We start from the raw sequence: 26713 nt of genomic DNA on the forward strand, positions 1-26713 counted from the left end.
TTTTTTCACCTACAGCAGCGAAAAAGTCCAGAAGTTTATTAAAATCCAGCATTATTTTCAGACTCTTTGCTAGCGGTTACACTTTAAAACAAAGTCATTCCAAGCTTGATAGAGATTCAGAACCAGGATGGATATTAATTTATTGGATTTAAAATTCTGAATATGTGCGGGGCCAAGAAATGTCACAGCAACGACTCTCTGTGTTATTGTGAGTCTTCAAACTCCATGGAAAGGATGAGGTTTTCGTATTTTTGAAGCAAAGCACACGAAGTAGACCTCCAGCTGTCATAACAACTTGATGTTTGTGGTCACAAATAGAAACTTTTCTTTTTTTTTTTTTTTTACAGTTGTTGCACTCAAACATAATTAATGTCCCGTTAACCTTCAAGAAAATGGGGTAGATGGCAAAAACACAAAATCTTACCAAGTATTTTTGGCATGTTGTAGTAAACTTGAAAAAAGACTAAACTTACTTAGAAGTAACTTTTCAGCGAGATATAGAAGCTTGTTTTAATATTTTCTCAACATTATTTCACTTATGGCATGGGAAAAATGAGACTTAATTTGCCAGTAGAACTAGTATCTTTTTCAGCAATATTAAAGAATTATTCACTTAAACGAACTCCCACATCTTACTCTAAAGTTACTTGTAAATTTGTTTTGTCGTATTTAAAGTGTGCTAAGATTTTGCCCTAGAAACTAGACCATGCTTGGTAAGATTTTGTGTTTTTGCAGTATAACGCTAATTGACGTTAATGAATAAAGAAAGCATTGCACAGACTTCGTCAGGGTGACTTATTTTAACCTTAAGGTCTGTTAGCAATCCTTAGGAGTTATAGTTGTTTGAATTTGTGTCCAAAAACGCTAGCGGAGAAAAACTTTGCTCGAAGAATTCAGTCCTTCATGAAGTCTGCGATGCTGAATCAATTACAGTTATTATTACAAGATTGAATGAGATCAGTTTACACAGAAATAACTGAAACATCAGGTCAAAAAACAAAACTGCCACCATGTCGACTATTTCTGTCCAGTAGATACTGTGGAAATGGAGATGGGTAAACAGTGACAGCAAAAAATAAAATAAAAATTAGAAAGAAAGATTGCATGATGGCAAAATGAAAATAAAAAATAAACTGAAGTGGCTTAGCTCTTTTGCACAGCACTGTACATAACTTGAGAAATATTCTTTTCTTTTTTTTTCTTGCAGAATGCAAAATGTTCGTCAGTCGCCTGAAGGCATCTCTCGGTTACTTTCATCTGTTGCGTACTTGGGTGACGGCGGCTGCGAATTTAATGCAGGCGTCGTTTGTGAAGGATAGGGTTAAACTGTTTGCAAACAGTAGTCAACCTTTCACATTAAAGTTGCATAGAGTAACGCTCTAATTCACTTGATTTCCTACGGTACGTGCTCTTTTTTTTTGGTTTTGCTTTTTAGCAGACAGAACAGTGTGCCGTTTCAACGTGTCCCGCAGCCGACCTCTTCCCCCTCTCTTAGAACTGAAAGTGTTTTCTGAGAACCGTTTACGTAAACAGCACCAGTCGATATAAAGACTGATGGGATAAAGACTGAGTGATGGGAGGAGAATGGGATGACATCTTTTTAGCAAGGAAACAAGAAAAATGAAAATGGCCACCAAAAAAAAAAAAAAAAAAAGCAAGTTTCAGTAAATGGCAGATGCTTATGCAATTGTGCTCGGTTTTATTATTCTCTTTTACATTATCACCGATCCACTTCAGTCAAACACAGACAACCACATATCATAAAATGTGGAAATTAGCACCCATCACTGGTTAAATGGGGGTAAATTTAATGAACTTACATGCCAAAGGGATAGGTTTGCAATTTGAACAGAAAAAGAATGTTTAGTGACCTATAGGGGGCAGCAATGGACATGAACTGCCGGTCAATTTGATGTCGAAGACACAGAGATCTCCTGTGTCTTCGACATGCTGGAGGAAAAACTGCAGCTGCATGTGAGGAGCTGAACTAACAACTCAACTATCACAGCAGAGAAGAAGCGAACTCAAGCCGTTTGTCATTCTTGCATCTCCGCCGTATCGAAATGTTTAGACTGAAAGATCTTCAGCGACAAAATGTTGTCGTACCAAATTACATTTCTTGTACATTCCAGCGTCGGAAAGAGCGGGAGCTTCTTAAAGAGACAGCAGCCCAATTTCAAGGCATCAGGTTGCAAAGTTAAATTAATTTGTAAGTTATGTTTGATGCAGCTGGAGGTAACTTATACTTAGTTTGATTGTGTTATGAAATGGTATTGTGTGGATGGAATATATATAACAGTGCCCCTTTAAAACAAATCGATTGATTGATAGTATTTTTTTACAACAACAAATTGACAAAACAAATAGTCAATTGGAAAGGCATTCTGTTGATTTGGAGTCAACTACGGCCAAACAAATTTACATTAACAAATGTCGGCTTTCTTTACAGCATCTGAGAGACCTAACAACTACAATGACCTTAGTTAAATTGTTAGCATTTTTTTTTTATCTAAACAAAGGCTTGCAACAGTGTTGAACGTCAGAAAAACAATCCTTATTTCAAGAAACCATTATATTATTTGAGAGCTCAGCTCTCAAGATCTTGTGATCTTGATCAAAGTGATTTATAATCATTTTGGCTAGATTATAAATTCAAGCTGAACCGGGGAAGACAGTAAACGCTCTCTGGAGACAACAGGTTAGTATTACGAATTGTGCGTCGCTATAGTAACCGTACCATTTTTTTTGCTCTGGAACAATAATCTGGAATGCAAACCAACCAAATGACTCTTGGCTGCAATCTGCATAAAAATAATATTAATAACAGTAGTAGAAAAAAAAAAAAAAAAAGAAAATTACAATGAAATCAGAGGATTAAGCGCTGACCCTTCCTTGAACCACATGCTGTTTTAAGAAAGACTCAAGGATCATCCTAAAACGCCTCGGATCATCCTCCTGGGTCAAGGCAGATGGCGTCCCTAGATCATTAAGAACTATTAAAGCCATAACAGTAACATTAATGATAATAATAACAAAGAGCTTATAAAAAAAAACAAAACGCACCCCAATAATGACAAGGAGCGGGCGAACACATCCATGCGTCTAATCAGTTATGTCAGCGATTCAGAATTGAAATGTATTATTTTGGGCCTGAACGGCAGCAGTAATTAGACCCCAGTAATTCTGCATGTTGCAGAATGAAAGCAGCTTCGTGTTTGTGGGTGTCTGTCTGTTGTGCATTAATTAACAATGAACCTGCGCATAAATTTTAAAGGCCGTCCTACTGTGTCTAACATGTACATTAGTTTCCGAGTAAACACCCCTGACCTTGTGGGCAACATATTCTCTTTCGTTTTGTATTATTTGATTTTCCTGAAACAGAGCTTTTTAATGGCTGCGTTTGACAGGCAGCAGCAGCAGCAGCACGTAGCGTGTGAGGACAGATGCGTGCGGGGAAGCGGTGTGTGGGAGTGTAAAGGGAGAGGAAAGCGGTCGGCGAGAGAGAATGAACCAAACGATAAATCGCGCGTCAACGCCGAGTGCAACATCTATATTTCCTGGCCTCCATATTCGGGTTACCTGCATCTGCACAGATCAGAAAAGACCAGGCAGTGACTCACACGCCGTCCATCTAGTAAATAACAGCAAATCCTGGCCTGCATCGCCAACGTTGATGAGCAGAAAATGGGATGAACAGCATTAGGAGGAGATAAATCCCCCACATCTGAAGGATTATGGTTATTTTGACAAATCTGGAATGCTTTTCACATAGAAATGTAATTACATGGCGAATATTAAAGTTAGCAAAAGATGATCTTTCGGAAATTTTACCGCACACTGTAATAATTTGTTCTCACTGGACTGAAAACCTCTAAGAAGAGGGAAAACATCCTGCCGTCTCGTGTGACTCACGCTGTGTGAGTTATTGAATATTATCTTGAGAAAGGATTGCCTCTTTGCCCCGTTCACTTCGCTAGATTGCCTGATATTGGCGGTGATGCGTTTGATTATTGATCAAATTGTCCGTTTTGGTTGTTTATTTTGGTGCTTTGGAAATAGTAAAGGATGAAAACAGGGTCCATGACCTGTTTGACCGCCTGGCCGCTGAAAACGAAGGCTGCGGTACGAGCAGGTGATGGAGAACGGAATCTCACACAGGCATGCTCATAAATGAACTACTCTCACTTTTTTTACATCATGCATCTTTAACATGTCTTCTTTTTTTTACATTTTGTTTCCAGAGCGTCAGACTTTCTTCTAATTCTTGTGATCTTGATCAATTACTCTTCAAGCGTTGTGATTTGTTTCGTTGACCTCAGTCAGATGATCCTTTATTTTAGCTTGTTGAGTCCTGACTGGGCCACTCAGAAACTAAAAAATCTGATATAGTTCTGTCTGGCGAATGCCCCGCAGGCATCAACAAGGCCACTTAGCGTTAGCTATTTAAAGTCTTATTGAGTTATTGTTCATTCGGGCTTTTACTTTTGAGCAGGAAGCGAGACGTTGGCAGACAACAGGAAGACTGAACATGTTGTGGAAAGTTGTTTTGTTGTTTCAACGTCTCTCGTGGAACATGCTTGGTTTGGAAATTTTCTCTGGCTTTTGAAAATCCCTTCATAAAATGAGCAACCCGCATTGTTCAGGACAGGAGTTTTCATGTCTAAGTGTCCGACACACAAAGTAATAACACTGGAAGAGACGATCAGTAAAGTATACCAGCATTTGTATACATTTTTCAATAGCCTGTGTATTTATTTGATCTGTTTGTAGCTACTGTTTCTGTTTTTTTTACATTTATAGCCTGAATATGCCTTACCCTACGATATTTATTTATTTTTTCTCTTAAAGAATCTCAAGAAGCCAAACTTGTTGATTGGATTCTGCTTCTAAAATAAATAATTAATGATCCATCACTGCAGGGAGGCAAAAAAAAGGTCTAAATATTTCAATGCTGTTCTTAATGCTTTATGCATTGTAGCATATTAAGAATGCTTTTGTTTTTAATAGTTGTGCTATTAAAAATTTTTAAACCAATTTTTAAAATTGGTTTAAAATTTTTTAAATTGTTTTCATTCAATCAAGACGTTTGTTTCAGAGAGCAAATGAATGAGATGTTTTTCGAAATGAGTATAGATTAACAAATTTTTTTTATTTATTTATTACAATTCAAGAAAAATAACACATATACAATTAATCTTACCGTACCGGTAACTTCTGACCACCGATTGGCATGTTTCTCTATTCTAATGATTTATCTTTGCTGATGATCTGCCAAAACATTAAAACTTGACTTTAAACCTGAATCTATTAATCATTAAGAGTAACCCAGAATTTATGATAGTTTTAAAAATAGCAGAGATTAAAAATCAGCCACGAAACAATATTTTTTTAGCTTCTTCCTGTGACTTCCCTCTGTATTATGATCGACATTTTTCTGTTAGCCCACTGCTGTAACTCACGTCGATAAGTCAGTCGGCACAGAAAGGTTCCCAAACTCAACGGACAAACCAGTTTTGTGTCCTGAAGGCCTGAGGAGAGGAATCAACTTTAAATTGGATCTCCCGGCACTTTCTTGCAATCTCCCATGGACACAATTTGATGCCAAAGATGGCAATAACGAAAACCTTAAGCCCTTTTCACAGTCCCAGACAAGCACACACTACCTGTGGGATCACAAGCCAGGGCCATTTACCTTCAATTGAAGTCGTGCTACGGGGCGAGCTGAGCTGTTAAAAGTGTCTAACGTGCATTCAGCTGACGGACCCGGTTCAGCTCCACCAGGAAATACGCTTCTCTCTCTGCTTTACCTGGGACGTGATCGCAGCTCCAACCAGCGCAGATTGGTAAAGTCTAGGAAATAAAGTCCTTGGCTAGGATTAGGATGCAATGTGTGTGTGTCGGGAGATGAAAATATGTGGCACGTGTGCATATGAATAACACGTCTAAGTAAAAAAGGAGGTGAAGTTAGTTTTATATAGTTGCTTCCACAAGTAGAAACTTACATAAGTGGTAGAGTCACAAGTTTTTGTTGTTTTGTTGTGTGTCAGGCTTGGCTAAAACCGATCCACATTACGATTCACATGTTGAAAAAAAACGTTAAAATATCTACCAAATGTAGCCTAGACATTTATGCACCGTTCAGGCATCGCTACGATGTGTTTTATTTTAAAGAAGAGCTCTCTCTGTAAAGAGACTATACACTTCATTCCCGCATAATTAAGTGACGGTGCGTCTTTAAAACGACTACAGCTACATGTCCCTTTGAAAAAACAAACACATTAAAGTTGCAGTATACTGCATTCTATAGCATTCTATACAATGTCACTGAAAATTAAAAAAAGACATAAATAAATCCAGGACTGCGAAGTTGACTCTTAGTTTTCTTGGTGTTTGTTTGCTATGCTAGGACTAATCTCCTGATCTGCATTTCTTCCAGTCTGCGTCTCCCACGGGCTAAGAGAGAGGAACAGTGACTCATAGATGTCTGTCATATATTGTTTAATCAATATTCAGATGCACCTGGCATTATCGCTTCTCCCGCCGAGGCTGTTTGTGTTTTCGATGCGAATCTGCATTTGAAACCTTGAGGAGGCTTCTGTTGTGTTCAGACGTGGAACGGATATTTCTGACAATCGGTTTTTTGAGAGGAACTGAAGGAGGAACTGCTCCTCAGAAGTGACGTCTGCTCTGACTAGAGATTTCATGTGATTTCAAATGCGCTTTCACTAATTAACTTTCTGAGGTGAACAGTGGAAGATGTGGTTGGTAGCCTTTATTTTTTATTATTTCTCTATCTTGATGAATGATTTAACTTCCAGAAATTCTGCTCCAAACTGATATCAAGAGGAATCTCTACAGTGAATCTTACTTACTCTACTTAATTAAGCTTTGCTGCCCACTTGTTATCGGCTTCATTCTTATGTCTCCCTCCCAGAAACCATTCTTCAGTCTCTCTGTGCCAGGCAACAATCTCGAAGAGGAGGGTCATGTGGCCATTCTGCATCCACGGGTGTGTTGCCTAGCACACAGCCATGATAATAGAGGCCTGTCTGTGCTGCAACGTTGACCGCTGAGTGAATCATCCAGCTGACAGGGAGCAGCCGCGCAGCTCAGGCGGAGGATGTTGTTAATATGCCAATGAGAGCTCACATCTTCTGTGCGAGTCTGAGGCACGCCGGCTCGACGCGGCCGCCTGCCACCTAATTGGGAATCGTTTAGCGGCGGCTTGACCGGCATTCCCGCCATTGCGACGGTGGGGGACCACCCACGTGAACGCTCTCTCATTAGCAATCGGAGGCCAACCGCTAGGAAATTAAAATTAATTGCAGTGCGCCGCGTGTCACGGGAGCGCCACACCGTTTGCAACTGAGAAAAAAGTGCTCTGGACGTCTCACCGTTTCTCCTAAAAAAAAAAAAAACACAAATCTAACAATTAAGCAATGCTCATTTTCCATAAAAGAAAAAATGCTAAATGAATCACATAACAGTGTTGATGCTTGCCACCCTGCTCATTACTCAGCTACTTTAGTCAGTGGACAACAGCTGAAATCAGTTTTTTTTATTTATTTTTGTCGTTCATCTAAACGGCACCAAATATCTCAAGACTACAAACAGACCGGGGACATATGCAGCTCAAATAAGCATCAATAATCAGCTAGATTAAAGTAACAGGGTTAGAGTTATGAGGAAGTATTGTAATTTGTGGACGCTCATTGCCATAATTGATACAAGAGATCAATAAGAGTTGGCAAGAGTGAGTAGTTCTGTAAACATTTAGAGTTTATGATGTAACTTTATCAGTATGAAAGACTAAATCACATCAGAAATCACAACTGGTCAAAAGAATTATTCACAGTAAGGTCCTGATGTACAATCTAAAATGCTGAACAGAAGAGTTTTTTTATTCTTTGCAATTAAAATGTGAAAAATTAGTATTCATTTTATTTATTAAAAAAAATATGACCAATAATTTCCCTAGGACAAGTTAATGAACCAGACAGACAGATAGTCACTGGCGCACTTCCTCTCCGTCTTCTGGTTTGAGTTATATTAAAATGTAAATAGTTGAAATGAACTGACACTGTGCTCCCATTTCTGACCGATATGTGTAAGTAGTAATAAAACCAATAATTTAACAACTCCAAGCAAGATAATTGCAAGTGAGGCTTCACGCTTAAATAGTCATACCCTACAAAAAACAACAACTCTTAGCTCTAAATCAAATAAAACAGGATTAAATTAGACTTGTTGTTACATATGTTCTGTTTAAACCAGTTCCAAAACCTGTTGAACAGAAAGTTTTCTCACACTTGATGGAGTAATGCAGATGGTTACAGTAATAATGAGTTATTATGTCCAAGAGAAATGAGTGAGAAAGAGAATAAAAACATAGTTTGGATTTATTATTTCAACATCAACCTGTTTTATTCAGGGCCTGCTGTGTTTTTTGTTTGGTTTCCCCTCTCTTAAAATTCAGTTCAGTGTAAATAGGTCAAGCTAACAGTTAACAGAGTGAAGACGAGATCAGGCTGATGCCAGATGCCTCCTCTTTTACTCTGGATGACGTCCAGCGACTCACTGAACAGGAACTGACGCCTATCAGGAGCAAGCGAGACTTATTCTCAAGCAGCTTCCGCGATCGACAGATTTGTTTTGTATTTATCCAGTCTCGTGTTTCGAGGCCAGATTGGTAGGAGATTTCCTGAGCCGCTGGAAGCCGAGGAAGGGCGACGGTCGCCGCTTCCTGCAGAGTCCGACTCCGTGGAGCATCCAGGCCGGAGTAGATCTGCTGGCAGTCGGCCAATCCGGGCGAGCCAGTGAGTCACCTCTTTAAGAGCTCCAAGCATAACAGCCAGCTTCTCCCCAATATTCCTGATTAAACTTGAGCGCTCGCTCAGTTTTGTATGCCAAAAAGGCTTTTATTCCTCCTCTCCTCTAAGCTGAGGCATGAAACCGGTCCTGTTTCAAGTTTACTGCTTCTGCACTGCAGACGTGAGGCGGTGGGGAACGGGTTAGTAATCCCGTTCAATTTTCTTTCTTTTTTTTTTTTACAATAATGTGAATGACGCATTTTAAATGTTGCAGGTTTTAATGCGATGGTTTGTCTGTGTTAAGAGTTTGTCACACTTATAGGGGAAGACGACATAAAGTAATTGCTTTGACATTTCGTTATTTAGTCATCGGTGGATGCTGATGCCCACTGATGAGTAAGACGGGCCAGAACTTTTTGACACCTTTCTAAACTAAATTCAGTGTGACACACAGCTAGGTGGAGCCATCCTGCCAGACTGATTTCAATCAGTTATGTTTTTAAATGAGAAAAACAGCCTGGTAGAGTTAGAATTTACATCTTTTTGAATTTTTTTCTTTTGTCAAATACAAACTTGAGTGCGTTTTATAAAGATATTATTTAATAAGGCAATAGAAAGGCGGCTAGGCTGAATGCAACAGCAGAGTTTCTTTGTAAAAAATGTTGAAAACCAAGTATCTTTTCATTTCCATTTAGCAATTATGAAATACTGTTTTGTTGACCTATAACACCAATAAGCTACACTTTCTTAAAAAAGCTATTTCTCTAATTTGTGGTAAAATACCAACAGCTGTGGTTGCTGGATTTTACCTGGCAACCACAGCTGCCGGTTTTTTACCATGAATTAGAGAAATATTGATATAGAAACATATATATATATGTATATATACTGTATATATGTATATATTATATATATACATATATACAGTGTATACAATGTCCAAAGGATTTCAAGGCGCAGTATGTGACGGTACTTTGGTTCAGTAATAATGTGACAGAGTATATTTTTATTGCTTCACCTAATTTGCTTTTCCTCTGCCAGGCTCCAGTGTGTATCAGAATCGTCATAGAGACGAGCAGAAGGCCGCTGGTCGTGGAAGACATAACAACCGGCCCGCTGTGTTCTCATAGCCATTATTTCTGCGGGCGTCCTGGCAGTTTGTCGCTGTGTCGAACAAAGCTCAGTGACAGCTTAGTAACCTCGCAGCCGCCCGAGGCTTGCATCTAGTTTAACTTTGACCTCGCAGAGTTTGTAACAAACCGAAGCCTTCAGTCGAACATGAAGCGGGAAGAATTTGTTATCGATATTCAACTTCAGATTACCTTTTAGCTTAAGCCAGTCAAAGGTTGTAAACATGTCTTATTACCACATAGTTACCTTTTATTGTCTGATTTTATCAAGTGCTAAAAACATCAACAACATGAGATTTTGTAACAATCAAAACGTTATTAAACAATATTGGTGGGAACATGTCCACACCAGTCCTTCAGGAAGTTATGCCTATGGTTTCTACTGTAGCGCTGAGACAGTTTCCACTATGTGTATTAAAGCAGTTTAATAGTTGACATTTGAACTATTAAAACAGGCAGTTATTAGTAGGCCTGTTGCGATAAACGGTAAATCAATTAATCGTACGATAAATTAAAACTATCGACGTCATTTTAATTATCGGCATTATCGTCTCTTCCGGCCTTTTTCTCTTTCTGTTGATGACACCGAATGAAAAAAAGCTCAACTCCGGTGCTCTCCACTGACCCCCCCTTCCTCATTTTACTTAGTGTAAAGCCCAGCGCACAAGACACGATCTTAGATCTGTCGGCCGATTGTCGGCCCATTTTCAAAACCTGACAGACCACACATTACCCGACAGAAATCCTAGGTATAACGGTTCGATCGGGTTCGTTCCTGCCGTGTGGTGTCCAACAATGGGCACCAAATAATGGCTACAAGTCCAGTGAACTAATTTTAAAACCAGGCATTAATCAATGCTTTACTACAATCTACCTGCAATGCATGTGGCTAGTGTCAGCGTAAAGTCCTGACTGAATGAAAATCATTATAACCTATTTACGAAGTTAACGAAGAACAGCTGAAAAGTTACCGGGTTTATCAACTGCGGTAGCAATTTCGCTCCAACTCCTCCCCTTGTCATTTCTATATTCTTTGCATGTTGAATAAACATTAATGTTGTTTCCACATATTATCTCCAATGTCCGCTGGACTTCGGGTTGCGCCGTGTCAGCTGTTTGGGATTCACGGAGGAGAATCCGCTCTTTCTGATTGGCTACCTGTCACATTCAACAGGCTGCGTTAAAGGGGAAAACTACTGATTTAGATCGGAGCCACGACGATCTACCGTAACACAGCACACACTACAGGATGATCGGTTATGAAATCGTAAGCAACAATCTTAGAAAGACCAACGTTTTAAGATTGTTGTATGGGGAAAATCGGGGCAAAAAATCATGTAGTGTGAACTATTGCATCAGGTAGTCGATGTGCCCATCTTCTCTATTTAAATCTAATTATTACTGAAGGGCAACATAATATACAGACTTCATAATCTTTTGGTTGAATGCAGTATTTATTTCCACTTTTGCTTTATGTTGTTTAGTTTTTATTCAAGTGTGTTTTTTGTTAATGGAGACTGAGAATCCATTTTGTTTTTGGTTGTTTTGTTTATCAGTTCAAGTGTTAAGTGTTTTTTTTAAATAAAGTGTATCTATCTTTGGCAGGAAATCGCATGCATTATTATGTCATTTCCATTAAATCAGTGTAAAAAGGTCTTCAAACAATATTATCGTTTATCGCAATAATTTTTGAGACAATCGCTCAGCAAAATTTGTTATCGTGACAGGCCTAGTTATAAGTGTTTTCATTACTATTCATAACAGATTTTAGCTATGTATGTTTGTGATCTATAACTCCCATAAATACCAGGGTCCCATGTAATAGGATTTAGCGTCGTAATATCAACAAAGATTTTACATTATACTCTTTATAAAGAGTTTAAGTAATCATTGTTATCTTTAGACAGTCAGGAACAAACTTCTTGGTTGAAAAGTTTCTGTTGGGGTTGTGAATAACTTCAATGAAAGGTATACATACATATTAACACAGAGGGACGAACTTCCTGTATATCATAACGTGCTCATTTGATCAAATAATCAATAAGGCTAAACATGTAATTCTAGTTTTTAATAATAGAAGTTTTCTAAAACATCAATCCGGCCCAAAATGACACATTTTAAATGTAGCATTAAATAAACTGGCGCTATGTGAACAAAAGCTCTAAAAAGAAATGGCTGCCATGAAGACAGTGTGCTTTTCTGTCTTCATCCTCCTGCTTACAGTTTGCGGTGACAGGTTATACTTTAGTCGTCATGTGATCTTAGGAAACAGGAAGTTGTGTATTCATTAACGCTGCCGTCAATTTAAAAACATGAGGCATGGGTTCAAATCAGATAAAGCTACATTTAATTGCTATAAATTTTTAATCTGGTAGAAAAAAAATTAAAAAAATTAATTGCAGACCTGATGCTTTTTCTAGAGTTTGAGGGTGTGGTTATGGCACATCCGATAAAGCACGAAGTGCTACAGGTAAACACAATCACGTTGGGCGCTGGGTGCGTTAATATTCCCCGCTGCCTTGTTTGGCTCTTTAGTGGTGCCTAAACATTCAGCAGAGTGCAAATTATTAAGCAGAGGTGCATTAGAATAACTCCTACCCTAAGTGTGAAATCCAACTTTCCACCCCATGTTGTGTCACACCTCACTCCCTCAGCAACACTTTTAAATTAACAAATAGTTCTGCCTTCCTCTCCCTCGCTTCAACAAAATCGCACAACGAATTATGAGGAGAGACTCTCCAGAGCCGGTCTGAAAGCTCGGAAGAAGAGCTTCAATGTTTCCGTTTTAGCTCCGCTTAACAACAGCTATGAGAGAAGCTCTGCGCGTAATCCACCTGCAGCTGTCAAAGGGAGAAAAAAAAAAATACCGTGCAGCAACTTGCGAAAAATTAAAGACCCCCTCGAAAAGGAAATTACATTTTATTTCATGGTAAGCAGCAGCTCCGCGTGAGGGTTGGAGGGGGGAGGTTGGGGGAGATGTGGGCTGAGGGTGCACTTTATGCAAGCTGAAGTAGGTGACAGTTCAAGCCAGGAGCTGGGAAAAAAGCAGAAACCTGACAAAAGTGGTTGAGGACAGAGAGAGAGAGAGGGAGGTGGTGATGCAGAGCGACTGCTTTTCAGCAAATCTTGGAGCTAAAAATGTATGTTTCCTACATCTACAGCTTGTTTATCTTCATACTTTTATCATTTCTGAATTAGAAGCGTGCGTGTCAAATAAAAGCAACACCTGCATTCATTTGTATATATATATATATATATATATAAAGAATTGTTCTGAGTGTAAACTCAAGGTAGCAGACACAATCTTAAATGCTGATGTTGCCACCCAAGACTGAAGATAGCGATAATAAATGGGAAGCAGCTCCTGTTGTGTCTCTGTAGAAGGTTTAAATGAATCCTGAGGGAATCTGAAATTCACTTGAATGTAAGCTCTGCAGAAATGAACTCGCAGGCTTTTTACGATTTCACATCCGTTCCAGAATGTAGAGTTTAAAACTGTTTTTGTACAGTCTGGACTGAATATTGTTTAGCTTGAAGATCCATACACCAACACCTCTACGCCTCTCTGAGGATGCTTTTTTTTTAAAAAATCTTATTACTTTTAAAGATCTGAGTTAGATCTATAAAGCTTAGCATTGATGGGCAAACTCAGCCCTTTATTGCCTGGGCAACTCGGCTTATTCTGTAGCACGATTAGAAACGTTAAGCGGAGGAAGAAAGTGTCGAGGAGGCAAAGGTCGGTGATGCCCCTCCAGCTGCCGCCACATGTAGACGGGAGGGAAAAAAGCGAGGCCTAAATTCAAGTCGACTCTACTGTTTCCGTGTTTGACTCCGTCTGTCGCAATAATTGGAGAAACAAGTCCTCTGTGAACCCCCACCCCCATCGACAATCTGCACCAAGAACCCCCAGAAGCAGAGCGCCCCTCCCTCAGCCGGCTCATTGTGCATTCCAAGGGATTGTTGCTCATGAATTTTTATGAAGTCCTCTCAAGTAGTGTGCAAAGTTCAGCCGTTGAATTAGACAATGGTGTTTTCCACTAATCTTCTTATTAGAGGGGAGAATAAACTGAGCGGCGCCGTAATCGAAAGACGAGAATGTAACCTTTAAAACGAGGTGGGCTCGAAATTCAGAGCTCTGGAAAAGTGACAACATCGGACGAAGAGTCGACACAAAGCGCGCTTCGGACGGATTTGGTTTTGTCCAAAGCCTTCGTGATCCATTTGACTAAACATCGGCAACATGCAGTGTTTTATAATAAATGTTTTGTCCATGACTTGTTGCTTTTACTCACAATCACTTGAGAGTATACACTCAGTCTTTTTCCTGTAGGGATACGAACTGGAAAAAGACGTAGTCCTTTGTAAGTTTCTTTGACGGAATGAAAAAGACGTCCGTTGTCTCACGAAAAAAAAATCAGCAAAAGTCATGTGAGATCTTAGGTAGCCTTGCCAGACACCATAAGCTTCTTTTGGGACGTGAAGGTGAAAAGAAAATGTCTGCTGAAAAAAGTAATTTTAATCATTTGTTAGCTCTGACATAGCCCAGTAAAAATACAGCCCCTTGTTCTGCGCTTTGCCTCGTACAGACAGTCTGGGCCCTCAGTTATTGAAAAACGATTGCTTCCTGGATTTGGACTCTGTTGAAGTTTTAAATTTCACCGAAAAAGATGACTGTCAGTGTTAACTCAAAACTTGGAAGCACTACCACTGCTGCCATTTTCTAAAACCACAGGCAGACTACGACTCTAAAGCAGCAAAGAAAATTGACGTCATTTGTTCACAACTTCTCCATCTGTTCACTGATTGGCCCGGTAGAAAATCTACCTGAGAGAATCTGAGTCAATGGGAGAAAGCCTGGAATGAGCCATGAAGGGAGATGAGAAATGAGTGGAAATGCACCGGAAAGGCAACGGCAAAGCAGTTCTGGTCAATTTAACAAGAAATGTTACCAAAACTCCCTTACACTTTATCGCACTGTACATGTGTACAGTGACAAATAACAATAAATACCAATCCTAGAACTTTACAGAAAACCTCCACTGATGGAACTTAATTATCTTTGGTTTGTTGAGGACAAGGTTGCATATTTTCTGCTTTAAGCTGTTATTGCAAAACCTTTCCAGTGTCTCAACAAAAGTAACCTGGGATCTTGAGAAGCTTTTGTGAATTTTCTCCAAAAGTAATTTGGTTGCGACACGAAATTATTTGTAATGGGGTAACTCCTAAAAGTAACTCTGGTGGATCTCAAAAACCCTTTTGTGAGACCTGAGAAAGGCTTGCTGCTGAACTTCTTCATTCCTATTTTTCTTTCACCGTCTCCCGCAGGGTTCAGTAAAAAAAAAAAATCCAATCGGAGAAGTTGAATATTTTTGCATCTTGTTGCCTTTGTTCACTCCGGAATGTATGGGTGAACACTGCGCGAACCCATTAATATGCATCAATCTATTAATATCTGTATTCCACAAGCCATGATGCAGCTTTGTTCTCCTTAATTGACATAATTCGGACCACGCTAGCATATGAAATGAACATGGCGCTTTGAATCGGCAAAGAGCTTGTAATGTAATAAGCGGTCTCTTCTAAATGGAGCCTTGACTCCATTTAAAAGAGGGCAGAAAATATGTGTGCACTCTTGCTTAAGGCTTTCATCTTGCATATAAATCATTCCAGCTCAAAGTGGGTGTTTGAGCGGCGCAGATTTCAGGTCTTGGGGCGCAACGCTGCATCACCGGCCAAGTCTCCATTAATGACGGAGCTGTGCCTTGACAGCATGATGTAAATTAAGCCAATTCTTAATATTCTGAGAGCTGATAAATGTTGGCATGAAGGCTTCTCTGGCTCTTTCTGGAAGCCTTATATGTGACGCCATGTTTTTTTTTTTCCTTTATTTTTTATTTTGTCTCTCTCCTACCCTTTCTGCTCTGTTCTGTCCAGATACCACGGCAGCTGAACCCCCTGGCTCTGTACAGGTGTGAGCAGTCGGTGCTGGATCACTGCCATGCCCACCTGTCGCTGCACCACAACGTGGGCATGGAGCCCTCGGCCCGGGCGCCGGGAGGTCCGGGGCCGGCCCCGTACCACCCGGGCCTGATGGCCGCCCTCCCCTCCGAGCTGGCGCCGCCTCGCCCCCGGACTCGCTCCCAATGCCGGTGAGCTGCGCGCACCGACAGGCCCCTGAACTCCCCGTATTTGTGCAACACAAGTCAGCGAACTGCTCAGAGGAAATTTTAAAAAATACATAAATAAAAAGGTTGCGTGGGAGGAAACTGGGACTGCTAACGGAGCAAAGGAGACAGCTAATCTACCGCGGAGCATCCAGGATCCAGGGTAAATGGGAATGAAAGTTTTGTCCCCAGCAGGAATATAAAGGGGTGCAGCAGTATCGATCAGTGAGAGTCTGACGTCCACGGCCCCACATGTCCTCAATTAAGCGAAGGAGGCTAACGAGTAACACGACTCCCCGCGTGTCCTTCGTCCCCGGATGGCATTTTTAATGATTTGTTAATCTTATTAAACACATTTCCTCGACTTGCCGGGATCTCGGAACCTCTCTGCTGTGCGAGTAATCAAGCGATTAACGCCATACGCGAAGATGAGTCGCAGAACAAATGAAAGAGTGTCCAAACAAAGTTTTTTCTGCTCTCTCTCTCAGCTCCCTCTTTGACTGACTGACAGTATTTTCTCTTTAGTTCAAGGCAAAGAAATCAACAAAAACAAGTCTGAATATAGCAGACAGTAAGTGCCATATAAATTGTACAGCCTCCACTGATTTGTTGGCACTAAGTCTAATTTTTATGGTGACTTATGATGTGTGATGTTGATCCCTCTCACATTAGTTTATCACAGCGGAGAGAAACTACCCACCAGGAAGCAACACTGCGGCACTTTGATATTTACTTTCCATCCCTCATTGGAATCACTCTCGTGGTTAATGGTTTCTGATTTCATAATGCGTTATTAAACCAATTATCTGACTGTGCGCTCGTAAAGCTACATGTGTGCTTCTTTTTTTTTTTTTCTTTCATTACAAGATGTTGCAATATAATAAGTGGTAAATAAAACTGTGGTAAATGATCGGTAACAGTGTCGCTCGTCGAGATCGGTGGCTTCGACCCAAACAACTGTCTGCTGTATTTAGACGACTGCGGAGGCGGATGACACAAAAGGAGCGGCGCGCTGGAGGCAAGGCTGTCGAACAAGAAAATGTCTTGTTTTATGCATTAGTAACTGGCCTCCCAGTTACCCAAATGGTAACTCTCTCTTGCTTTTCCTCTCCTGTGACTGTGTGACCGTTTTCTGATGTAATAAAGTAAACTGGGACTCTCCGAGCTTCAAGGCTTTTCTGTCAAAGTATGACGTACTGTATTTGAACGATTTTGTCACCTTACGACCACTAATGTCTTGATTGGCGTTTTATAATAAACCAACAGAACATATCTGTATCTGTGAAGTGGAAAGAAAACAATCAATCAGTTTTCAACTTTTTATTTTATTTTTACAAATTAAACTGTGGCATGGATTTGTTTTCAACGCTCATGTTTTCTTGTCTCTCATTTAGCTCCATACATCTTCCCGTCAGCTCCGTCCACATTCTTAAAATAGAATCCCCACAGCATGACACTGCCACCACCATGTTTCACATTGTGGATAATGTGTTCAGGGTAATGAGCGCAAAGTTTTACGTGTTAGTTTAGTCTCCCATCTGTCTTGTGGCAAACGTTAAACTGGACATTTCCTGGTCTTCTTTCGCTTACGTACAGTACAGACCAAAAGTTTGGACACACCTTTTAATTCAACGAGTTTCCTTTATTTTCATGATTAATGACATTGTAGATTCACACTGAAGGCATCAAAACTATGAATAACACATGTGGAAATATGCACTAAAAAAGTGTAAAACAACTGAAAATACCCCTTATATTCTAGTTTCTTCAAAGTAGCAACCTTTTGCTGTGATTACTGCTTTGCACACACTCTGCATTTTCTTGATGAGCTTCAAGAGGTAGTCACCTGAAATGGTTTTCACTTCATAGGTGTGCCCTGTCAGGTTAATAAGTGGGATTTATTGCCTTATAAATAGTCATGAAAATAAAGAAAACCCATTGAATTAGAAAGGTGTGTCCAAACTTTTGGTCTGTACTGTATGTCTTAATACTTTCATTCTTTTTTAGAACTATGATATGTAACTTTTACAAAAAATCTGATGTTTGCACATTTGTTAATGCTGTCAGTAAAGTATGAGGCAGATATTTGCAGGAAAGCTCCTCTCCTGGTGGAAAACAACCAATCAGAGTCAGGAGGAGGCTCTTAGCGCTGTCAATCACACTTGTGTAGGCGCTGTGAAAGAAACAACGTAATGTTACAAGATAAGAAGGAAGAGACAACAATGGATGGATGCGTTTTCGTTAGGTGACTTCTTTAGATGGTTGACTGTACTGGGTTTTTATTTAGGGATATCGGAGTAAATTTGGCTGTGTGCAAATAGATGCCACATTTTCAAATTTCTTTGGAAAAGTGTTTGGAAACAATGTATTGAATTCTTTCCCCTTCACAAATATGCAAAAAGAAAAAAAACAATTTTTGCGGTACAGCTATCACCTGAAATCCCATCAAATTTATCTTCATGATTGTAACAAAATATGGAGAGGCTCAAGTAGGGCGAACATTCTTGGCAGGCACCGTAGCGGCTCCATGCTCTTCACATTTTCACATTACGCTATGTAAAAATGATGGAGGTTTAATTGTTACATAGATGTGATCTTTGTCAACCCACACAAGAGTAAATATTTCAGTGTTGTGTTCAATTACGTCTTCATCTGTTGTCGGATGTGTTGCTCCAGGTAAGTTGTGGTTTTGCTGGATCTAAACGAATTAATCCAGAAGAAAGACAAGTCCCCATTTTCATTTTTGGTTGTGGCTGTTGCTTTTTTTTTTTTTTTCCGTAATCTGCCATATGCAATATTTTAATAGAACAAGTGAACGTGGAGCATGCGAACGCCAGAACATCCGTGGTGTAGAGTTGTCACGTATATAAATAGGGAAGTGTGTGAGTGACGCCTTGTAAAATAATCAAACAAAATGAAACAAAAACAACACAGGACCGCTTGCTGTGTGGAAGGCAACAAAAGCAGTTTGATATGCCAGGGACGGTCGTGTTTTAAGTAAACTGTTGAATCCGGCAGCCTCGACTGTTATCAGGGCCGCCGATAAAGCCTATTTACAAATCATTTCCTTCTTTTGCTGCAGTAACACAATCTAACACAGGTTTTTATTTTTGAATCCAATCGTTAATGTCTAAATGTTAAGAAATTATTTTTTAAACACAATTTAGCAGTGCCACAGTTATTGGCATTCCTGCAATTTCTTCCTTTATAACAAATGTAACGGATACGTTTAAGTTTCAGATGTTTAGGATGCACAAAGTAGCTGAGCACTTTTAGTTAGAAATCCATTACTTCCTGCTTTACTGGCCCATTTCACTTAGTTTCTCTTCAAAATGGGAAAGGGAGGAAGAAATGGCATTAAAAAAAAAGCAAGGTGATCTAGACTAAGTAATGGTGATAAGAAAATAGATGTTTACCTGAACCTTAAGATGTGACAAACAAGACTGGTCCAATATTGATGTCACAGGGATAGCAGTGACTACAACAACTTTGATTATGGTGGAAAAAAAACATTTCTTTTTGTGCAGTTTTACCCCCACTGACTAAATGCGTTAGTGGTTGGATTTTTGTGTCATTTTAGTTACGTTTTTTTTTTTTTTTTTCTTTTTTACTGCAATGCAAAATAAATGTAATTTTTTGAAACTTTTGACACGTTTCCCAATGATGTCAAGAAACGCACTGGGCAGAGTTCCAAGTAATTTGAGGAGAACACTTCCTCCACGAAACAAACACTTCTGGAGAGGGACAGGTAGGAGTCATCACAACGACTGCAGCGTCGATTGTTATAGTTACTGCATTTATCCAGGGTTAATCAGTCAGTTTATGAAAGAAGATGTTCCAAAGATTTAAATTATCAGCCATCTCAGAGGGTTTACATCGATACGATGAGTGGGGCAGATCAAGCTGAAGGCATTTTGCTTTACTAGGAGTAAAAGCAGATAGCCAAACTTTTTTTTTTTTTTTTACCTCTACCGTCGTTTACAAAGCACGTTTTCAATTGCATTTTTTTTTTTTTTTTACAAACATACAGCTGAAGGTTGTGTCACAGATAACCTGAGACCTCTGTGAAGATTTGTCACTTTCACCTTTCTCCACATTCGTAGTCAGTCCCCAGTGTCATCCCGTCTCTGAGAGAAATAGAGCAAAACATCCCACCTTATTCTGAGGAAGTGACTTCCTTTGTACTTCCACTTTTCAAATATGTTGAAACTCTGGCTCAATATGCCAGGGAACCCAGTGGTGCATTTAAAGCAAACCATGTAAAATTTGTCATTCTTGATCACTTCCTGCACAACATCCTCCAAACTTTAGACTATACTCAATGGACTAGAACAGTTTTGACTCATTGTTTTGTGACATAAATTTAATTTTTTTGTGTGTCACTAGAGACATTGGTTTAAATATGCTATTTTAACTCAAATAAATAAATAAATACCATCATGAAATAGTGGGAACATTTTGCAGTGCTGTAAGCTGAATCCAAGCTTAATTCTTCTGTAATTTACTTCCACAGAGATTCAGCATCTTATAATCCTAAAGAAGGGGCTCTCAATCAGCCATTTCACAGAGATTTTGAAGGTGAGAAAACTTCTTATTCGGTTAGAAAAGACATCCCATGTAAAAAATAAAAAATAAATAAATAATTGGTGCATCTGCTATTATAAATACCTTTTGCCAATAAAAGCTCTGAGTCGCTGCAAGGTTGGAGCAAAGAGAGTCCACGTTTACAATAATCATAAACTTCTCATAATCTTATAATTGCCCACCAGATTTGTGCATGTTACTGTGTTACATCACACCAAACACCACAAGCCTCGCTGCTCTTATTTCTCCCTCATTCATCAGCTGCTGCTGCTGCTGCTGCTGCTACCACAGTTAGTTTGGGGCTTATACTTTTAGTGTCTCTCCTCTTTACCAGGTTCTGGCCAAAGCATTCGTCTTTTGGATGCTTCTCCTTTGTGCTTTCAGCTGACTCAACCACTTCATTGATCTGGCCTTTACGTTTCCCCTTAATTAGCTCATTTTCAGGGGATAAGCCCTGCAGAAAGGATAAGCTTCTTTCATGTGCTTTTGTCTGAAATCAAGAATGCAAAACCCACGAGTTTTAACTCTGACGCATCACAAAACAAGCAAAAAAAAACCCTGCAACAATAAGAAATGTGATCTGAAATCTCCAGATGGTTGTCTTGCTCGTTTCTGAATGACTTGTCTTGGTCATTCTTGAGGATCAATATTTATGTGTTCAGAGAATTATGCTAAAACATCTGCAACCATGAATGTATTTTATTGAAACATAATAAACAATCACAAAGTTTTACTATTTAATTCAAAATTTGAGGGGGAAGTAACAACATTATCAATATTTTTAGTTTTAGTTTTTTTGCAACTATAAATCTAAAAAGTGTAAAGGGCATTTACTCTGATACCCCTAAATCAAATATTCAGGGGTATGTGCATGGTATTTGCACGAAAAAATACGTGGAGACGTTTCAAGCAGGATTGGGTTATAAAACCATATGCAAAGACCTCACAAAACTTTGTTCAGTTCATCCTCTAAAGATGGAAAAATGTCACCCGACCTCACGGCTTATGCTAACTCAGCAGCAGAGATATTTTCAGGTTGGGGAATATGTCAACAGAACTGGAATTAGTTGCACACTCACATGTGTAAATCTACTATTTATGGTGAGAGTGGCGAACATTGCCGTAAGAAAAGCAATGTTCGGATCGGATGCACAGATCCGAGATTAACATCTGTATCGATCCTGACATTTAGAAGAAATTCTGCATCGAGTACCAGGTGACAATAACAGCAGACGTCATGTTTTATTGTTTATTTTACATCATATTAAGAATTCCTAATCGCACTTTCTGAACCATTTGAACAAAGGTTTGTTGCAGTTTATTTTTTACATGTTTGACAAAAGTAATCAATCTATTGTTTACTTTTACTTTCTTTATTGGCTGTTCTACTCCTAATTGCACTGACTGAACAAATTGAAGTTGTTTATACGTGTTTGACCAACCTTGTGTGATACGCCATAAAGTGGCAGATTTTAATCATTGCTTGTTGATATAGTCCAGAAAATCTGCTTAATTTATACTCTTAAAAGAGTATAAATTTTATTAGTACTACTAGCAACAGGAAAACACAATTCCAATATTTTGTATATTTTTTTAGACTGAAACTGACCGAAATACAATGTAAAATCAAAAGGTTAAAAGGCGGAACCAAAATACAGACAGTGTTTCACCAGGACGCATAAAGCGAGGAGTCCCGCCCCTTCGCTCCTTAGACAGATTCTGGGGAAGAAGACGGCAGCCGCTCCTTCATTCACTGAGGCAATGTATTCATCTTTCCAGGTTAGTAATGTGTGACGCTGGTGAAAACTGTCCCCCCTAAAGTGTAAAGTGATAAGTTATTTCAGTAATGATTTCGCGACAACATGTCTAGATGTTAAAAAGAGAGCGATTTCTTTCATAATCGCGGTTAGAGACCTTTTAGCTCCGGCGGCCATTTTAGAAATGGCTAAGTGTATCTGCAAGCAGTGTTACACTCTCCTATCCAACTTTTATTAAGGTTACGGTGGTATCCTCACATGTGTTTTGTGGTTATCTATTAAAATCAAGAGTGTTTAATGTGTAGAGGTTTTAAGGTTACTCTCAGCTACATATAATCAGTTTGAATCAGAGTTTATAGGTGTTACAATCTTCCTCACTGTGTAATCAATTTCACTGTTTAATTCTACAGTCAGTCATACAGTTATTCAAAGCCTATGAGAGCTTAAATACGTACATATTTAATTATATATGCGGTAACGTGATTAACTCTTCTAGTACTATTACAATTCAAGGGAATTGGTAGCCTTAAATCTGTGAGATTTAAATTTTGTGTTGAAAGTGTTGCGATTTAACCTTTGATGCTGTTTACTAAAGTGGAAGCTTTATGGTTGTTCTTTAGTAATAAAAGGACACTGGAGATGATTACACTGAGGAATGTTTATTGCATTACTTCATGATTTTGAGAATTTGTAATGCAGAGACAGAGTTTGGGTAAGAAGACGGCAGCCGCGCCTTCATACGCTGAGGCAATTTATTCACGTTTCCAGATGTTTCATCCAGAGGAAAGGTGAAGCGGAGACGTCACAATCAAACATCATTTGTCGCACTTGTTAACATCCATTAGAAACATGTAACGTGTGAAGCTATTGGTGTACTTAAGTGTGCTGTACTAGCACAAAGTTATCACATACATTTGTATTTCAGTACATTTTGTGTCTGTTGAAAAAGACGAAACATTTTAAGTCAACCTCAGCTCTGTTCTTCTATATCGGATCGGTATTGGCCGATATGGAATCTCAGATATCTGTATCGGAAGTAAAAAAAAAAAAAAAAGAAGTGGAAAAAGTGGATTGCTGCTTCCCTGAAGAAAACAAAATAAAAAAATTCCCCAAAACAGTCTGTTGTAATCCATGTGGGGGAAACCGCAAACACGCAGAAGAAGGTTCTCCGACTCCAAAACGGAACCTTTTGGCCTAAACCTAGAATGCAATGAATGCAGGGGGGAAATCTATCAGCGGGGGTCAAACTGGTCTGAGTTGATGGGAAGATGGATGGGTGCATCACTGATGCAGATCTCATACGTTATTCAGAATGTACCATGCCTAAAAGTCTTATATAAGTCCCACTCACATGAAGCACCGCTTAACTACACTGGCTCTCCTGTGTGCCAGAATTAAAATTTTCCTCCATGTGAGGCGTTTTGTAAACGCTCCGCCATGTGTTCCACTTTAAAAAAGAAAAATCGGCCGCACACGAGATAAATCTGCTAATGACAACATGTTCTGACACATGACAGATTCACGCTGCAGGATTTACTGCTCCATAGCCGCAAGCATAAAACAGTTTAACGACACTGATAGATTGTACAGTGCTCTCACCTCGAGTGCTCAGAAAGGCATTCAGGGACTCAGAACAACATGGTGACAGAAAGGGTTCAATCTAGACGTATTTGCATCGGTTGTACTCTAAAAGGCGGATGATTCATGCCTTTTTTTTTTCTTATTTTCTTTTCAATTAATGCCGTCTTCTGAAAGCCCTCCTTTTTCTTTCAAATCTACCCGCAAACTGGGAAATCGATCATCCTCATTTTATTTTCAAAATCCAGTGAGTGACTCATACAAACGCAAGTACAACATGTTTTTTCTTTTTTTTTCTCGCACTCTGGAGGCTGTTGATAGATGATTTCAACAGGTCATGAAAGCACTTCTGGGAAACAGGAAAACATTTGCAATGCAGCACCCAATTAACATTTATTCAACCAATTAAACGTGATAGAAAAACAAAAACTAACTGAAATGAATTTCATGCCAACGGCTTAATAAGAAAAACTCTCCTATCTGCAGCGCGCCGTACTCACGGCTTCTTCCAGAGGCTGACTGACTGTTACTCATATCCTATTCTGTCACAGGCTTAATTTGCAGGAATGAAAAGTGTCGAGGTAATGGCAACAGATGCTTCTTGGTTTGTTATTCGCTTGACATTTTATTTATTTGGACAACATATTGGGTCTGTCTGGCGAGCGTGCTGGCATTTTCTTGGAAAGCACGAGCCAAGTAATTTTCCTTCTCCGCGGAGCTGTCAAAGAGGAAGCTAGACAATGCAACGGTTCGCCGTGCGTCGGCTCGAAACGCACTCATCCCTCATCCGGTTGCATCGATCTCTAGCCTACGTCTCACTCCTGCGGGACGCCGAGCTCCTCCGTCTCTCGCCCGCGGATAATGATTGATAATTGCGTTTAGGGAAAATGATCCAAATCCGTTTGGTCCAGATGTTTGTGCTCTTCGCATCTTGAGACCCACGTTTTCCCCTCCAGATGCAGAAAAAGTGGATTAAAAGAAAAAAACAATTACGAGGAAGCTAAACTGGGAAACTGAACAGATGTACGGTTCACCTCAAATTTGCGAGGTGGAATCTGCCGACTGTGTGTTGGTGCGGAAAACCCACGTTTTGTCTCACTGCTGCTGCTTCCTCTTTTGAGTCTGCTGGTGTTTTTGAAGTATTTTACTTTAAGGTCAAACTGAACTTTCTGTTCCTCCTCCTGGTCGTCCGCGCGCCCGCCGGTCTGTCATTTTAAAGTTGTGCTGCGAGCTGCTGCCGGGCAGGGCAGCTGTGAAGGCTCTTGATTTCCCTGGGGACTTCCACAGCAGCTATGGCCACACTTTGAGATTACCTTCACCATCTCACAGGCCCGACACCCCAGCAGTGCTGCTTGTTGATTATGTGACTGCCTCTCAAATCGCAGGGCAATAGACTGCTACCCTGATCAGTTTCAGGGTCAGAAGTATGATCACACTTTAAAAAAAGAAAAACGTTCACTTTTAACCGTCCAGTGGCAGGATTCAGACAGAACGAAGGACTGAATATGAATTTATTTATTCGTATATCAGAGCAAGTTACTTCCTGGTTGGACACTGAAACAGTGTGAAGACAAAGCTATTGTCCAGCAGCTGGACATTCTCATGCAGTGGAAATGGGAAACACGTTCCAGTCAGTGAAGCGATCCAACACCGGCCTCTGACAAAACCACTGCTAAATCTGCCCTCCTAAAATCCCTTTCATGTCGTTCTCCTCTTCATTGAAATGGCAATGAAATTCAGGTTTTGCATTTGCTACTAAAACGTATCTTTTCTCAACAGGTTTCAAACAAAATGTTTTTGTTTTGGGTTTTTTACACCATTTTCCACCAATATTAACATCCCGTGGAACAAAATGTATCCGTCCTCTTTTTGGATACAAGATTTTATTTGATCAAATAAAATGTTGGCTCTTTAAAAATTACAACACATTTTCCTACAGAAGATATTCATCAAAAATTGAGACGTTTTTTTGTTTTTTTTTAAATGTCATGTAGCATTTTTGGCTCCAAACAAGTTTTTTTTTTTTTTTTTTGGCTGCGTTGAGGGTAAAAATGGCACTTTGAGCTGTAAAGGTTGCAGATCCCTGATCTAAGCCGCTCCACTGTAGCTCTGGCTGTTTAAGTGTCGATGTCCGACTGGAAGGCGAGCCTCTGCTCCAGTTTTACAGCATTTAGTAATTTACTCTGGTTGCTTTGCATTTAGCACCATCCAACCTTTCCCAGTTCCTACTGAAGATAAGCGTCCCTGTGGTTTTCTTCTCTCACCACCGTGATCTGAAGAGAAGAACGTCCATTTTGTTCTCGCTTGTTGAGAGCTCCTTCTTTTACATGTTTCTCCTGCAAACAAAACTTCTCACGACCGACTTTTGTTTTCTTGCCACTATTCCATAAAGACCAGGTTTACAACTAACATTTAGCTCGTCAACAGACTCTCACCTGGGCTGCTTATCGCTGCAGCTCCTCCAGAGTGACCTTTGACCTGCACAGTAGAGTCTGTGTAGGTTTGCAAACATAACGGCACTTGGAAAAATGTAATGTTTAAATTGTTGATTTTTGTGTTTTTATGATGTGAAGCACTTTGAACTGTCTTGTTGCTGAAATGTGCAACATAAATAAAATTTTATTTGATTTTCATTTTTGAGAGGCTGTGTTGAGCAGTGTTTCACGAGATGTTTATGAATTTTATTTTTC

At 39.6% G+C, this 26713-nt stretch overlaps 1 protein-coding gene across 2 annotated transcripts in view; it reads left to right on the forward strand.

Moving 5' to 3' along the window:
• Positions 1–17268, forward strand: part of LOC116730206 (leucine-rich repeat transmembrane neuronal protein 4) — an 81043-nt gene extending 63775 nt beyond the window's left edge. Inside the window, exon 3 of one of the 2 annotated variants that reach the window (XM_032579229.1) lies at positions 15875–17268. In XM_032579229.1, coding sequence (XP_032435120.1) covers positions 15875–16093 — 219 coding nt within the window. In that variant the 3' untranslated portion in view covers positions 16094–17268. The remainder of the gene's footprint in view (positions 1–15874) is intronic. The other variant, XM_032579230.1, reaches the window with a different exon arrangement.
• Positions 17269–26713: the final 9445 nt, after the last annotated feature.

The sequence above is a fragment of the Xiphophorus hellerii genome, chromosome 12, assembly GCF_003331165.1.
Source record: "Xiphophorus hellerii strain 12219 chromosome 12, Xiphophorus_hellerii-4.1, whole genome shotgun sequence".
Lineage (NCBI taxonomy): Eukaryota > Metazoa > Chordata > Actinopteri > Cyprinodontiformes > Poeciliidae > Xiphophorus > Xiphophorus hellerii.